Here is a 17,500-nt window from a genome sequence, read left to right as displayed (position 1 = left end):
CATTAATCTCTGTGAGATGTCCGCCATGACACCGGTAATAGAGGTCAGGCCTGGAAGTGACGTCATCAAGGTAAAGGCCGTCATCGCGCGTGCTGCAGTCCAACTGGTATCCGCTGTGCTCTCGGGGAACCTCGTACAGGCTGACGCACTCCCCTTGATCAGGGGAGAAAAACTGAAACGGAAAAGAACATGATATTACCAGAGGAATTATCGTCTGTTCATTGATTTGAATCTTTTTTTCTTTTATTTGTCACTTTGAAAATGTCACCTTTTTACATTAAATTTGAGTCAAGTTTTGACAAAAGTATATATAATGCTGCGTCGCTCACAAGAAATAACGGTTTTAGGTGTGACGAAAAAAAAGAACAGGACCTGAGCTGAGTCATCCTGAACTCAGGTCAAAATGAGTTCGGCTCATTCTATCCCTGACAGGATGCCTTGGTTTTCCTTGTCTGGCGAGGAAATCGATTTAAAAAATTTTTTTATTTTTTTTTTACATATTTATATCTTTTCGTAATGTGTTATGGATGTAAGCAGATTCGCGATCGTCGATAATGATTTTTCATGGTGTTGTGTATTTTTTAAATAACAAAGGAATTGATATGTAAGACAGTTTCAAGCGAGCTATTTTTTGCGGCTGTATTTACTGTGCAAACAACTCTAAATATGGCAAAAGTGTCACGTGATAATCAACCGTTTGGTTTCCGCGCTCGCTGGAGCAGACGATTTTTTGACAGTGATGCAACCATACATATACATTACGGTCTCCTTCCGGCAGCAGTCCGAAAATTTCGACTTGTTTTGACCTTAGAACGATGTCTTTATCATAACTGTGAAGAACAGAACGGAGATCACTGTCGAAGTCGGCCAATCTGCAATCACTTTCGTCTTGCCAACACTGCTCGTGAACAACATATGGGAGATAACTCTGTATTCTTGTTTTGATAGATTCGCGTAGGACTTTAGCGTCCGGTCAGAGAGATAACTGGCGATAGCCGTGGAGCGATGATGATCAGAATGGGCCTGAGTACGGTGATAAAGACAAGACTTATTTTACAACCATTTGAAAAATACATACATCCACCGTGGCTGCCCGCATAACGAAATCGTTTTTCTCGTGTTTTGAACTTGCCAGTGTTACAGCACAGAGCAGAGTCCGTCCCGCACTTTGCTTTGTGTACATCACGTGGCCACCCAAACACCCGCACAACGCAACATTTTCACGAGAAAAACACGTTCATTTGTTTGCTTTGTCTGTATCACACATTTCTATTTACTTTTACCACTTTTACCACTGACACACCAAATTGCATACTTTAGTTTGCAAGTGAATCGTTATCATACAAAATAACGTTATCACGAGACGAACAGAGATCTCAGAGATCGTCTGCTTCTCAACTGTTTCGCGCAAATCGTGTAATATCTATTTTTGCGGAAACCTCCCGAAAAAAATGCAATCTCAGCGGCTTCCACCTGCAACATAGTCGTGCTTACTTGGAATGTGACGTCCTGTTCTTCGTCAGTCACACCTATCTCGAAAACTAAGCCTCGCACAGAACCAGCGCCCTTCCATTAATAGATATGATATGTTTACTATGAAAATGTGCTCAGAGTTAAAGAAATTCGGGTTTAGCAAATCAGGTCTTATGTTGGTATGCTTCGCCGAGACCAGCTCGAGTTGTCTCGGTTTACGTGTTTCGCCTAGCCAGGTTTTAGTACTCTCAACGATGACTCTGTAATCACTGTGTCCTCCGCTTGACCCCGCAGACTTACGTACTCAGTCACTGTAATGGTAACGAATGTATTGTCCTATTTTTTCTGTATAGTCATCGCGGGAAGGATTGATTATCATTGTCATCTCCGTGTCTACCGTTCTCGTGACACGTGACAATCGTCAAATCGCCGCTGAGATTTTGTTTCGGTCGACAATCGATTTTGACAATGAGAAGAAAACCGGAATTACGAATTTCGAAATAACATGGATTTAACATGATTTGACATGATTTGACATGATTTGACATGATTTAACATGATTTGACATGATTTGACATGATTTGACATGATTTGACATGATTTAACATGATTTGACATGATTTGACATGATTTGACATGATTTGACATGATTTAACATGATTTGACATGATTTGACATGATTTAACATGATTTGACATGATTTGACATGATTTGACATGATTTGACAGTATACAGAACGTGATTCAACGTATGGAACGTATTTATAAAGACTCCCCCCCCCCAAAAAAAAAGAGAAAAAGTTCTGTCTCTTGGCGTTACTTGGCGCGGTGTGATTAACTTGTTATCTTCCAGGTGAGGCCTACAATGCGCCTCATAAAGTTACATTATCTTCAGCCCCCTGACCTGGGCTTTGTTCCTGGACCTCATCGGGGCCTGGGCGGCCCCTAGACCCCGGTCACAATTTGGACCACCCCCCACCCCCCTCCATTACCCCCTGATCCGCCCCTGCTGACTTCTGAGTTCTTACCTCAGGGATTTTCAAGGTATCGTTGAAAGGGCAGACGTCAAAGCCAAGGCTTCTGTTGTCTTTACAAATGGCGTAGTACGGCGTCCATTCCCTGCCAACGAAGACGTTCATCCCGTCCGGCAGATCGGAGCATGTGGCAAATCGAACCCAGCAGGGAACGCAGTGCGAGGTTACACACTTGGAGCGGAGGTAGCTACCTGTAACACAAGTTGTCTGTGTTGTAGGTACTAGTGTACACACACGGCCTTATGCAAAAGCAATCCAATTATTGAATATGGTTGAAGATTGGATGGCCTTTCCAGACATTTTACTGGGTTTACCATAAACGGTCTCATCGCAAAGATATGCACACAAAAGCATCTGCCTAGGTTTTTTATGATGCGTAGAGTAGAAACTGAATGAGCAGCAGTGCCTTAGCTGAATGAGTCATATTTTTAGAACGGCTAGATTTGCTCATAATATGTTTTGACAAAAAATGATACCATACTTTTCTCAGAAACATTGATAGAAAAAGAAATTAAAAGTGTCCCGATTTCAAGAAAGCTGTTTCCAGTTACAAAACTTTGCAGACGGAGAGAACCGTTGAAACTGAGGCAAAATCATGATGCCTAATGATAGTTTTTACATTGAAATTTGATTAAGTCCGTAAACTGTAATTGTAGGGACATAACTTCATGGTGGACTATTGACGAGTTGAAAGAACTTACTTATTGTTACATTTTTAGCTTTCTACCTCTCTTGTGCAACATATAGACTTACATACAGATGTACATAGAGAGACAAAGACAGACAGACAGACAGACAGACAGACAGACAGACAGACAGACAAGCGGACAGACACACAGACAGACTGACATCATCCTCACATCTGTTAACATGTTCCACGCGGTCGCCACACGTGACGTCATGAAAGTCCTCACAGCGTGACGTCACGGCGTTGAAAAGAAGCGGGTATTCACACTCATCCAAGTATCTGTCGAAAAAAGATGGCCAGTCGGGTTGAGCGTCGTTAGAACAGTTGTAAAACAGCTGACACTGGCCAGGGTGGGGGAACACAGCCGTTCTGTCCATCTGGCATCGTTCTTCTACTGACAGCGTTGGTGTTGACGTTGTTGTTGTTGTTGTTGTTGTTGTTGGAGGCGATGATTTTGTGGCTGAAGTTACAACAACAAAAAACAAAAAAAATGTTGAATGGGATTTTTTTTTTACTTTGGGCAAGTCGTACTTGATGAGTAGTTTACGCATAAACATTCGAAAAAATGTCTGAGTATTTGCATGATAATATTTATACTCTCAAAGACCTTACACAGTACCTAAGCATAATCATACTTGCATATTGGAGAGCTTACTGAATATCTGAGCAAAATCACACACCGTACTTAGTTTAAAATAGCCTGTATCTATACTGAGTATTTGAGCATAATCAAATACCCAAGAGATCACTGACTATCTGAGCATAATCATATACTTTGTGAGAGCTGATATACTGAGTATCTGAGCATTATTGCATACATACTTCGAGAGAACTTACTGAGTATCTGGACATACGTTTTGATATTTACTTTCAGACAGCTAGATCGCTATTAAAACATGACTTTAAACGAAGTTCATTGAGTATTGAACATCATCATAATTACTCCCTGATTATTTGAGCAGCCTTATACTTATATTGCGAGAGGTTACTAAGTATTTGAGCAGTCTTATACTTACATTGAGAGAGGTTACTAAGTATTTGAGCAGTCTTATACTTACATTGAGAGAGGTTATTAAGTATTTGAGCAGTCTTATACTTGCATTGAGAGAGGTTACTAGGTATTTGAGCAGTCTTATACTTACATTGAGAGAGGTAACGAAGTATTTGAGCAGCCTTATACTTACTCCCTGAGTGTTTAAGCACAACTATACTTTGAGAGAGGTCAGTGAGTATTATGTGTTCAGCATAATTACTCTTACGTATAATGAGTTCGCTGTGTGTGTATCTGAGTATAATCATACAAACTCCCTAAATATTTGAGCACAGTTATGCTTACTTTGAGAGCGATCACAGAGTGTCTGAGCCTCCAGGGCTCCCCACGGACGCCCCTCCTATGGGGTCCCGGTGTAACACGAGAAAATTACTCCCACGAGATTTTTACTCCGGAGTAAACATTTCGTACGAAAAAGTTACTCCCTTTACGAAAAAAGCACTCCCCCATTGCACGAGAAAATTACTCCCCAAGACAGGTGAGTTCCGAGTAAACATTTCGTACACAAATGTTACTCCCCTGACGAATAAATAACGAATAAATTGCTTCACCCCAACACGAGCAATTTAACTTCCCATGCCAGGTGTACGAAATTTGTACTCCCTTGTCCCCTGTTAGTCTTGGTGGTGGAAGGGGTGGAAGGAGGGTAGCGCGACATTCGTGTGCGCGAGATCACTTATTGGCATTATCCCTTCGCCCGCATCCCATTTTTGCAAACGAGATTTTTACTGGAAGTAAAAAAAATGGGGAGTAAAAATTTCGTGTTACACCGGGACCCCCACTTTCAATTTTTAGAGGGTCCATGAACCCACACTGCACAATTTTAGAGGGTCCCAAGGCTCCAAAAACCAAAAGTCCCGATGTACTTATAAAACATTGTGGTCTCGCATAGTGTGCTGTGTACAATAGCTTACGATTGCATCCTGAAAAAGTAATTACGGTACGCACGATAAAAAAAATGTAGAGCGTCCCAGGACCCGCTCTTTTAAAGTTTAGTGCGTCCCGGGACCCCCTCCATACATTTTCAGTACGTGTTTTCGGCTTCTAGTGCGTATAGGACGCAGGGACGCGCACTGTGGGGAGCCCTGTCATGAGCCAAATTATACTTTCGTTGAAAGAGGTGATTATTTGAGCATAATTATACTTACTTTTATAGAGGTCATTGATTGTTTCACCATAACTATACTTGCTTGATCTGAGTACCTGAGCCTATACTAACTCCCTGGCTAGTTTATCGTAACTATACTTGCTACTTGAATATCTGAGCATAATCATACTTGACCCTGAGTACTTTATCGTAAATGTACTTGCTACTTGAATATCTGAGCACAATCATACTAACTCGCTAAGTATAAGAATAAAAAATAACACCCAAACACCAAAATGAAATAAATATTTCGGAGTGAAAACTCCTTCATCAGTAATCATGTAATGGAATCAAAACAAACGATGACGTAAAAACAGAAAGGAAATTACGTAAGAATACAAATGACGTCATTCTAAAAATAGATAAAACACGTGCAAATTTGCTATTGTTCTCTCTCTCTCTCTCTCTCTCTCTCTCTCTCTCTCTCTCTCTCTCTCTCTCTCTCTCTCTCTCTCTCTCTCTAAAGTAAGCAGTAAAGGTAAAACGTCATATGTTTGCAAGCACATACACTTGAGCACACTCACTCCCACACGCACACACACACATACTTCCAGGTGTTGAATGCGATCCAGGGAGCTAACATGTTACAAGGCTGATAAGTTTATAGCCATAGGACACTGTTTATCTTGTTGATAGCGTCAAAAGACGTTGTGTACTCTGCTGCGAACAACAAAGGGATAATTATAGAAAAATATCCAAACATTATATCCGCGAACAGCCTCGTAATAACAAATACAGAGGGTAGCAACAGTCAATTAGTCAAACACATTAAGTCCGTCAGGGAAATTGGTCTGCAGCTGATGTCTCCAGAACCTTTCTCTTCTTTTTCTCAAAGCAATGTCTTCTGCATGGATTTTTTCTATGGCTGTGCATTGCATGTCTGCTAGTGTATGTCCAGGGAGATTAAAATGTTTAGCGACCATTGTATCTTCTCGTGTATATTTTGATGTACTGTCCGTGTGTCCTGCATGATCTTTGTAGTGTTTGATGTTGTGCCTGTGGCCATAGAAACGTTTTTTAAGTGTCTGTCCAGTTTCGCCGACATACTGACATTTTTTGCATTTGCCACAGTCAATTAGGTAAACCAAGTTGGTTGCGTCACAGGACATGAAAGTTCTGATATTGCGTGTACCTCTATTAACAACACTGTGGAATGTCCTCGTCTCCTGCAAGTGCCCCCCGCACAGCACACACCTCCTCCCACTGCACCTATAGCATCCATTTTGCTGGTGAAAGGGCTTCTGGTGAACACCATTGTTGCTACTAGTGCATTGTGAAGAGGCGCGCCCCACGCAAGGAGCACCCACAAAAGACGAAGACACACCACACTGCTGCGGTTGATCTTCATGTCTCTGCTGCTGCTGTTGGTCATCAGGTTCTTGTTGCTGCTGCTGTTGGTCATCAGGTTTCTGTTGCTGCTGCTGTTGCTCATCAGAGTCTTGTTGCTGCTGCTGTTGGTCATCAGGTTCTTGCTGCTGCTGCTGTTGTTCATCAGGTTCTTGTTGATGTTGGTAATTAGGTTCTTGTTGCTGCTGCTGCTGTGGATCCTCATGTTGCTTCTGCTGTGGATCGTCATGTTGCTGCTGCTGCTGTTGTAGGTCACCAGGTTGTTGTTGCTGGTGCTGGTGATCATCGGGTTGTTGCTGGTTCTGCTGTTTTGATGGCATTTTGCTGGGCATTAGAATACGCCTGAGATTTCTACAGTTACGTTCACCTACTATTGGCGGCTGGGGGACTGCTTTTTGCATTCTGCTGCTTGAGTGTAGGATGGGCAAATAGTCTTTGAGCCACTGGGACAGAGGTGGGTTTGCAGGGTTGTGGGTAATGATGATGGGCACACGGTCTGTCTGTTGTCGTTCTTTGTAGTTTAGTGTGTTTTTTCTGGGTATCGCTGCTACTTTTTTGATGGCTTCTTCCAATAAAGGCTTCGGATAGCCTCTTTTTGAGAGCTTTTCTTTCAGTTCTTGTGATCTCTTTTGGAAATTTTCTTCGGAAGAGCAGATTCGTCTGATCCGCAGGCACTGGCTGTAGGGGATGGACCTTGTACAATGTCTTGGATGGCAGCTATTGAATGGCAGACACATGTTGGCATCTGTGGGTTTGGTGTGAAGATCGGTGACGATGGAGTTGTCGGCGATGCTGAGGTTCACGTCCAGGTATGGGATGTTGCGTGCACCGTAGTTGGCTGTGAACTTTATGGATGGGTGCAGCGTGTTAATCCACTTCAGAAACAGGTTCAGTTGTTCTTCTCCGTGAAACCACAGCATCGCCACATCATCAATGAATCTTTTCCAACATGTGTTGTGGATGGTCCATGGTGAGTTTTTCAAAATTCTTTCCTCTATTTGCTAAGTATCTGAGCAAAGTTCATACGTGCTTGTTGAGTATCTGAGCAATGTGCTACTTACTTTGAGAGATTATCTAAACTTTACTTGCTATCTGAATAACTGAGCATAATCATGCTTAACTGAGTATCTTATCGTAACTTTACACTTGCTTCCTTAATATCTGAGCATAATTATACTAACTGTCTGAATAGCTTATCGTTACTGTATTTGCTCCCTGATTATCTTAGCAAAGAATAAGATAACAATGAAAATATACTCACCAGAGACATGGACAATCAAACATAACAACATGTACCCTGGGTCTCACCAGAAACATGGACAATCAAACATAACAACATGTACCCTGGGTCTCACCAGAAACATGGACAATCAAACATAACAACATGTACCCTGGGTCTCACCAGAAACATGGACAAGGTCTCACCAGAAACATGGACAATCAAACATAACAACATGTACCCTGGGTCTCACCAGAAACATGGACAATCAAACATAACAACATGTACCCTGGGTCTCACCAGAAACATGGACAATCAAACATAACAACATGTACCCTGGGTCTCACCAGAAACATGGACAATCAAACATAAGAACATGTACTCACGAGAAACATGGACAATCAAACATAAGAACATGTACTCACGAGAAACATGGACAATCAAACATAAGAACATGTACTCACGAGAAACATGGACAATCAAACATAACAACATGTACCCTGGGTCTCACCAGAAACATGGACAATCAAACATAACAACATGTACCCTGGGTCTCACCAGAAACATGGACAATCAAACATAACAACATGTACCCTGGGTCTCACCAGAAACATGGACAATCAAACATAACAACATGTACCCTGGGTCTCACCAGAAACATGGACAATCAAACATAACAACATGTACCCTGGGTCTCACCAGAAACATGGACAATCAAACATAACAACATGTACCCTGGGTCTCACCAGAAACATGGACAATCAAACATAACAACATGTACCCTGGGTCTCACCAGAAACATGGACAATCAAACATAACAACATGTACCCTGGGTCTCACCAGAAACATGGACAATCAAACATAACAACATGTACCCTGGGTCTCACCAGAAACATGGACAATCAAACATAACAACATGTACCCTGGGTCTCACCAGAAACATGGACAATCAAACATAACAACATGTACCCTGGGTCTCACCAGAAACATGGACAATCAAACATAACAACATGTACCCTGGGTCGAAATCGGTCAATGTTTGATTGTCCATGTTTCTGGTGAGTACATTTTTATTGTTCTCTTGTTCTATAGTTCTTTTCACCCGCAGTCTCTTGTTCTTGTATATATATATATATATATGGCCATTTCTGCGAAAACAGTCACTGTGGTCACAACTATTGTTATATGCATCCCAAGACTCTTTTTCGTGATTTAAATCTGTTTTATGATGTGCTGTCACTGATAATTTCTTGAACTTTAAAAAATTCAGTTTGAAGTGGGAGTCAGTGAGCCCAGTATAATGTGTTAACATTTTGCTCCAAATTTGACCCCGCGTGCCTCAAATCAAAGGCTTAATTCTGTCAACAGAGTCCAAAGTCGTAGAAATGGCTATGTCGTGCCGATTTTGCGAAATGGGCAGCGTTTTGCCGATTCCGCGAAATGGGCAAAAATGTTGCCCATTTCGAGGAATCGGCAATTACGTGAATTCGGCTCGACAGCTATATATGTGACCCTCCACCCCGGAATGAGTCGGATGTCACATCGCAGGGTTCTGCGCTAGGCCTTATATATGTCCGGGGGGTGTAAGGTATCAGTATGAGGATCACCTTAGTCACAGGCTTATAACCCGAAAAGTTTTCGCTCTATTCTAAAACGGTTTTCACGACTGGATAGAGTTTCAAAATCTCTTTAAGAAAATGTAAAAATATAAAAATCATGCAAAGGTGACATGCGACTCATTCCTTGGTGGAGGGTCACACAATGTGAGCAAAGTACTACTTACTTCGAGAGACGTAGCAGTCATTGAACAAGGTGTCCACAGGCAGACAGACGCTGTAGCGAATGCTGAACACAAAGCCCGGTGGACAGGAGAGAGGGGGCGAGGGTACCCCTCGGATACACATGAAGTAGAGACTGCAGTTTTGCGGATGACGAAGAAAGCCAACCTGAGATCGACAAACCGGTTGGAAGTGGTCTGCTGTCACCGTGGAACAGAATAGAACTGCCAGACCGAAGATCGCTAAGATCTCTTGGTAGATGTGTGACGCCATATTTGCTGGTTTTCTGTTGGAGACATGCAAAGACAAGAGGCGAATCCATCAAGGCTCACGTAAGAAATCATGTCAGAATGAAACATATTGACGTTTTTTGGTAGAAATGCGTTGCCATGTTTGCTGTTTTTCTATTGAAGAAATAAAAAGAAGAGTTTTGTGGGAGAAAACACCGTAAAATTACACTTGTTTTAATTTCGACATGATTATTTCAGATACACAAAAATAATTATGAATAAAGCACGACAATGCTATGTATTTTACCCCCGTTATGATATGCAGACTTTTATGTAGCAACATTTTGAAAAATTTGCTTATTGAAAGTTATTTGTCCAAAACGCAAGGTGCTAATTTCTGTTCGCCAAGGTGAAAAACTATGCGCACTAAGTACAATAGCATCAATCCTCTGTAGAAACAAAAACAACAAAGACAACAACACTAAGCATCTAAACGATTTAGTTAAGCCCTTGATTAAACTTCTTAACCTAATTACGGTAAGATGGGGGATTTTCGTACACGACAAAAACAAAGAACAAGAAGCAGTAAACAACGCAGGAATGTCATTATCCATAGAAGTAACACAAAAAACCTTTAAAATTGGGTCATATGCTTTTTAAAGAAGCCAACAGTTCTATTATCAACATTTTTCGAACGAGTGTGTGTTCGGCTAATCTGTTGCATGTATCATGTTTAACAGTTTAATGCCCGTTTGGTTTAAAACGTGTTTTATTCAAAAATGTATGGATAAAATATATAATAAGCATGTTTGACAGTTTTGGGTTCTGTTATGCTGGCCTAACCTTTTGAATTAAAAAAAAATCTTTTCAGTTTACGTGTGAAATCCAGCACATCTGGATTTTTTAATTTAAAATAAATCTGAATTTACTTTATTCTATTCAGCAACAATCTTTTGAATTCAAGACTTTTGTATAGTGTTCGTTGAGATTTAAATGTCGAGCTCAATATGTTGAATAGTGTTAAGCTTACTTTTAAATTCAGCAGTTTTAGGCCTATAAGTGAGTTTTTTTCTGTCAAGATAATTGCCACTCGATTTCAACAGTTTTTGAATGACATTATGCCGTGCATACCTGTCTATCAATATTTTGTTGAATCAATGTCTTTCGGATTCCTTGGCACTTTTGCTTTAAAACTCATTTTGCTCTTTTACCCCTTCGAATAAAACAGTCAGGATTTTGAATGCCCTGAATTTTGTAGAAAAAAACCCTGTGAAGGATTCTCCAACGACCTTACCTGGAGAATTCAGCCCCTCTGAATCTTCCACTCGTTGCACGTAAGTTGTTCTTCAAATCAGCTCTTCTTTGTAATGACACTTGTACTGTTTGTGGAAGCATTCACTCCCAGTTCAGCACTGTCTGTTTCAACCAGTTGATGACAGCAGCTCCGGTCTTCGCTCTCTTTCTTCGGTTAGCGGAGCAACAAACACTGTGCACATTTGCAGACCAGCAGAAACAAATTGCTCGTTCGACCACAATACTGTGCGCAGACTCTGTCAACCGCAAACTCTTGTCCAAATGCTATACCTCCGAGGCGACAACTACTTTAGACGGCATCAAAACAAGCAGATTAAACCGTAACTAGAGCAAGTCCAACGTCCTCAAAACAAAGGGATTATAGCGTAACAAGGGCGCGTGGCAAGTGTTGCGCTCTCGCTGTTACGAGAAAAATGTAGCGACAAGGCTCCAACGGCTTTAAATGGAAACTCCCTGCCTGAAAAAAAAAGTTTTAAAAAAAATCGCTGCACAGTTCGGTTTGTGGTTTTGTAGTGATGTCACCACACACCATAAAAGCCTAAAAATAAGTGTTTGAACCTTCAATCATATAAATGTTAAAGGCCCAGTCTGCCTCAAATGGCAGTTTACAGAACTATTTAAATCTTCTCACGAAAAACGCAGTTCTAACCTTATGGAACACACTTACAATAGCATTTAACATTATTACATGACACAGTTCGTTTGAATGGCTATTTAACTTGCGTAAACCACACACCAGATTTCGTGGTTTATTTTACCCTTGAGCCATCGTGGACCCGTGGCACACACTGTCCTTTTTTTCACAAGTTCGTCGTCAGTTTGTGATTTCAATGCGACTTGCTGTATCTGCAATAGCACGTAATTGTGTACCTCTGAATCTAAAATGCAACAAACGACTGCGAGTCCCACGAACCTATCCTTATCGGCGGCGGAAAGCTTCAAAGACGCAAGCGATACAAATTATGCAGAAAGTGACTTGCAGCTACCGGCCTCCCTTTTTTTTTAAAAAACTTTCAAACCTCGAGTTGTACTGATCTCTTCTTGATGAAAAAAGAAATCTTTTATGATTTAAGAATGTTTGTGTTAAAAGCTGTCAATTTATTATTTAGATTTTAAAAGTCTAGTTCTAGCTCCAAAACGAGGCGTCCGATTGTGATACCGACAATCCGGCTGGCAGCGCAAAGATAAATTCTTTGAAAAATGCTCGCTCTTTACAGAGGGCACCTAGGATGTTCTCAAGCAGTGAGTGTTTAAACGAAAGAATGTTTGTACTGTGTGTAAAAGCCTGACAGTGTCTGTGACCATAAACGGATGGTTTACGGGAGGCTGTGTGTGCCTTTAAACGCTGGGTTATCTATGAAAACTGTAGTTTTCCATGCACAAAAGTGCCGGCACTTAAAAAATAAATCGACGGACAGAATAAGACTCTGATGTAGAAAAATTGTGTAAAAACTGTTCCCTTAAATTTTATATTTATTCAAAAAAAAATAGTACAATTGCGGAATATTCTCGAATTTTTCATGGCAAGCTTGTCTGAATTAGAGCACACCCAATGTTCCTTGGACTCCTGAAGTTTAAATTGTTCATGTCATATTTCTCCAAAATGGCGTCTAAAGTGATGTATCTTTAAACAGCATCAAAGCGGATTATGATGTCCATGACAAGTTTTGCGCTCTCGCTGTAACGAGGAAAAGGAGACAGAGAGCAAAGGCGCTCAATGCAGTAATAGACCGTTCAACGTAATCAGCTTACAGTGGTGTAAACCGATCCGGAGAAGAAGGGAACAGAGCTGAGAAGGGACAGACAATGTTTGCAAAACAGGGAGGCATGTGGCGTGTCCGATCGCTACAGCAAGGTGTAAACTGGGCTTAAACCTTTATCCAAGGCGCAGGCCACTTTGAAAGAGCTCTCATAAGCTGCAACCACTTTTCTTTTCTGCTCCGGCGTTCGGCTTGAAGGTTTAGATGGAAGAACCGATGCAGTAAAAACAAACAAACAAATAAATAAACATGCAAGCAAACAAAAATAGGGACCACTTACTTCCGTGACACTGAATAAAGAAAAACAAGTCGCGTAAGGCGAAAATACAACATTTAGTCAAGTAGCTGTCGAACTCACAGAATGAAACTGAACGCAATGCAATGTTTCAGCAAGACCGTAGCATCGTCAGTCCACCGCTCATGGCGAAGGCAGTGAAATTGACAAGAAGAGCGGGGTAGTACTTGCGCTGAGAAGGATAGCACGCTTTTCTGTACCTCTCTTCGTTTTAACTTTCTGAGCGTGTTTTTAATCCAAACATATCATATCTATATGTTTTTGGAATCAGGAACCGACAAGGAATAAGATGAAAGTGTTTTCAAATTGATTTCGAAAAAAAATTTTGATAATAATTTTTATATATTTAATTTTCAGAGCTTGTTTTTAATCCAAATATAACATATGTATATGTTTTTGGAATCAGAAAATGATGAAGAATAAGATGAACGTAAATTTGGATAGTTTTATAAAAAAAATTTTTTTTTACAATTTTCAGATTTTTAATGACCAAAGTCATTAATTAAATTTTAAGCCACCAAGCTGAAATGCAATACCGAAGTCCGGGCTTCGTCGAACATTACTTGACCAAAATTTCAACCAATTTGGTTAAAAAATGAGGGCGTGACAGTGCCCCCTCAACTTTTATAAAAAGCCGGATATGACGTCACCAAAGACATTTATCAAAAAAATGAAAAAAATATACGGGGATATCATACCCAGGAACTCTCATGTCAAATTTCATAAAGATCGGTCCAGTAGTTTGGTCTGAATCGCTCTACACGCACGCACACACACACACACATACACCACGACCCTCGTCTCGATTCCCCCCTCGATGTTAAAACATTATTTTAGTCATAACTTGACTAAATGTAACAAGTCGCGTAAGGCGAAAATACAACATTTAGTCAAGTAGCTTCTCGAACTCACAGAATGAAACTGAACGCAATGCCATTTTTCAGCAAGACCGTATACTCGTAGCATCGTCAGTCCACCGCTCATGGCAAAGGCAGTGAAATTGACAAGAAGAGCGGGGTAGTAGTTGCGCTAAGAAGGATAGCACGCTTTTCTGTACCTCTCTTTGTTTTAACTTTCTGAGCGTGTTTTTAATCCAAACATATCATATCTATATGTTTTTGGAATCAGGAACCGACGAGGAATAAGATGAAAGTGTTTTTAAATTGATTTCGACAATTTAATTTTGATAATAATTTTTATATATTTAATTTTCAGAGCTTGTTTTTAATCCAAATATAACATATTTATATGTTTTTGGAATCAGAGAATGATGGAGAATAAGATGAACGTAAATTTGGATCGCTTTATAAATTTTTATTTTTGTTTAAAATTTTTAGATTTTTAATGACCAAAGTTATTAATTAATTTTTAAGCCACCAAGCTGAAATGCAATACCGAAGTCCGGGCTTTGTCGAACATTACTTGACCAAAATTTCAACCAATTTGGTTGAAAAATGAGGGCGTGACAGTGCCGCCTCAACTTTCACGAAATGCCGGATATGACGTCATCAGAGACATTTATCAAAAAAATGAAACAAACGTATGGGGATATCATACCCAGGAACTCTCATGTCAAATTTCATAAAGATCGGTCGAGTAGTTTAGTCTGAATCGCTCTACACACACACACACAGACAGACACACACACACACACACACGCACATACACCACGACCCTCGTCTCGATTCCCCCCTCTACGTTAAAACATTTAGTCAAAACTTGACTAAATGTAACAAGTCGCGTAAGGCGAAAATACAACATTTAGTCAAGTAGCTGTCGAACTCACAGAATGAAACTGAAGGCAATGCCATTTTTCAGCAAGACCGTATACTCGTAGCATCGTCAGTCCACCGCTCATGGCAAAGGCAGTGAAATTGACAAGAAGAGCGGGGTAGTAGTTGCGCTAAGAAAGATAGCACGCTTTTCTGTACCTCTCTTTGTTTTAACTTTCTGAGCGTGTTTTTAATCCAAACATATCATATCGATATGTTTTTGGAATCAGGAACCGACAAGGAATAAGATGAAAGTGTTTTTAAATTGATTTCGACAATTTAATTTTGATAATAATTTTTATATATTTAATTTTCAGAGCTTGTTTTTAATCCAAACATAACATATTTATATGTTTTTGGAATCAGAAAATGATGGAGAATAAGATGAACGTAAATTTGGATCGTTTTATAAATTTTTATTTTTTTTTACAATTTTCAGATTTTTAATGACCAAAGTCATTAATTAATTTTTAAGCCACCAAGCTGAAATGCAATACCGAAGTCCGGGCTTCGTCGAAGATTACTTGACCAAAATTTCAACCAATTTGGTTGAAAAATGAGGGCGTGACAGTGCCGCCTCAACTTTCACGAAAAGCCGGATATGACGTCATCAAAGACATTTATCAAAAAAATGAAAAAAATGTTCGGGGATTTCATACCCAGGAACTCTGTCAAATTTCATAAAGATCGGTCCAGTAGTTTAGTCTGAATCGCTCTACACACACACAGAGACAGACACACACACACACACACGCACATACACCACGACCCTCGTCTCGATTCCCCCCTCTACGTTAAAACATTTAGTCAAAACTTGACTAAATGTAAAAAGGATGAAACCCATTTATGCCCATAGTCCCACATTATGGGACGTACCACATTCACAGGCATTCTGTCTCAACTATGCATAGGTACCAGACCTTGGTTTGCTAAACGTATCAGGAGGGTCTGCTTGTGTGTAATCAGTGAGTTTGGTTTGTAGCCCCCCCCCCTCCTCCCCTCACTACGTTTGAGTGAGAAGGCGACCTTTTGTTGCAATTTCGCAGCAAAAGAGCGATAGTCACAAAATACAACAGAACAAAAGCTGCCGTTCTTTTCAATTACATTTTTCAATTTCTATAATGCACTTTTAACGAGAAATGAAGACACTGCAATAATCAAACACATACGAACAAATGAAAGCTGCCGTTACTTTATTTTTTCACTTTTTACATTTAGTCAAGTTTTGACTAAATGTTTTAACGTAGAGGGGGAATCGAGACGAGGGTCGTGGTGTATGTGCGTGCGTGCGTGCGTGTGTGTGTGTGTCTGTGTGTCTGTCTGTGTGTGTGTGTAGAGCGATTCAGACTAAACTACTGGACCGATCTTTATGAAATTTGACATGAGAGTTCCTGGGTATGAAATCCTCATACGTTTTTTTCATTTTTTTGATAAATGTCTTTGATGACGTCATATCCGGCTTTTCGTGAAAGTTGAGGCGGCACTGTCACGCTCTCATTTTTCAACCAAATTGGTTGAAATTTTGGTCAAGTAATCTTCGACGAAGCCCGGACTTCGGTATTGCATTTCAGCTTGGTGGCTTAAAAATTAATTAATGACTTTGGTCATTAAAAATCTGAAAATTGTAAAAAAAAAATGTTTTTTATAAAACGATCCAAATTTACGTTCATCTTATTCCTCATCATTTTCTGATTCCAAAAACATATACATATGTTTTTTATAAAACGATCCAAATTTACGTTCATCTTATTCCTCATCATTTTCTGATTCCAAAAACATATACATATGTTATATTTGGATTAAAAACAAGCTCTGAAAATTAAATATATAAAAATTATTATCAAATTTTTTTTTCGAAATCAATTTAAAAACACTTTCATCTTATTCCTTGTCGGTCCCTGATTCCAAAAACATATAGATATGATATGTTTGGATTAAAAACACGCTCAGAAAGTTAAAACGAAGAGAGGTACAGAAAAGCGTGCTATCCTTCTCAGCGCAACGAATACCCCGCTCTTCTTGTCAATTCCACTGGCACACGGGCGGTGGAGTGACGATGCTACGAGTATACGGTCTTGCTGCGTTGCGTTGCGTTCAGTTTCATTCTGTGAGTTCGACAGCTACTTGACTAAATGTTGTATTTTTGCCTTACGCGACTTGTTATATTTAGTCAAGTTTTGACTAAATATTTTAACGTAGAGGGGGGAATCGAGACGAGGGTCGTGGTGTATGTGTGTGTGTGTGTGTGTGTGTGTGTGTGTGTGTGTGTGTGTGTGTGTGTGTGTGTGTCTGTCTGTCTGTGTGTGTGTGTGTAGAGCGATTCAGACTAAACTACTGGACCGATCTTTATGAAATTTGACATGAGAGTTCCTGGGTATGAAATCCCCATATGT

General features: G+C 40.1%; 1 protein-coding gene across 1 annotated transcript in view; it reads right to left on the bottom strand.

The window, feature by feature from the left end:
* LOC138965315 (uncharacterized) overlaps positions 1-11,552 on the bottom strand; it is an 11,857-nt gene extending 305 nt beyond the window's left edge. The window contains exons 1-5 of the mRNA XM_070337449.1: positions 11,261-11,552; positions 9,742-10,022; positions 3,367-3,654; positions 2,501-2,697; positions 1-172 (exon numbers count right to left, since the gene is read on the bottom strand). The exon at positions 1-172 is cut by the window's left edge and continues 305 nt beyond it. Coding sequence (XP_070193550.1) covers positions 1-172; positions 2,501-2,697; positions 3,367-3,654; positions 9,742-10,022; positions 11,261-11,361 — 1,039 coding nt within the window. The 5' untranslated portion in view covers positions 11,362-11,552. The remainder of the gene's footprint in view (positions 173-2,500; positions 2,698-3,366; positions 3,655-9,741; positions 10,023-11,260) is intronic.
* Positions 11,553-17,500: the final 5,948 nt, after the last annotated feature.

The sequence above is a fragment of the Littorina saxatilis genome, linkage group LG4 (assembly GCF_037325665.1).
Source record: "Littorina saxatilis isolate snail1 linkage group LG4, US_GU_Lsax_2.0, whole genome shotgun sequence".
Taxonomy (NCBI): Eukaryota; Metazoa; Mollusca; class Gastropoda; order Littorinimorpha; family Littorinidae; genus Littorina; species Littorina saxatilis.
This window is presented reverse-complemented; position numbering and strand designations above follow the sequence as displayed.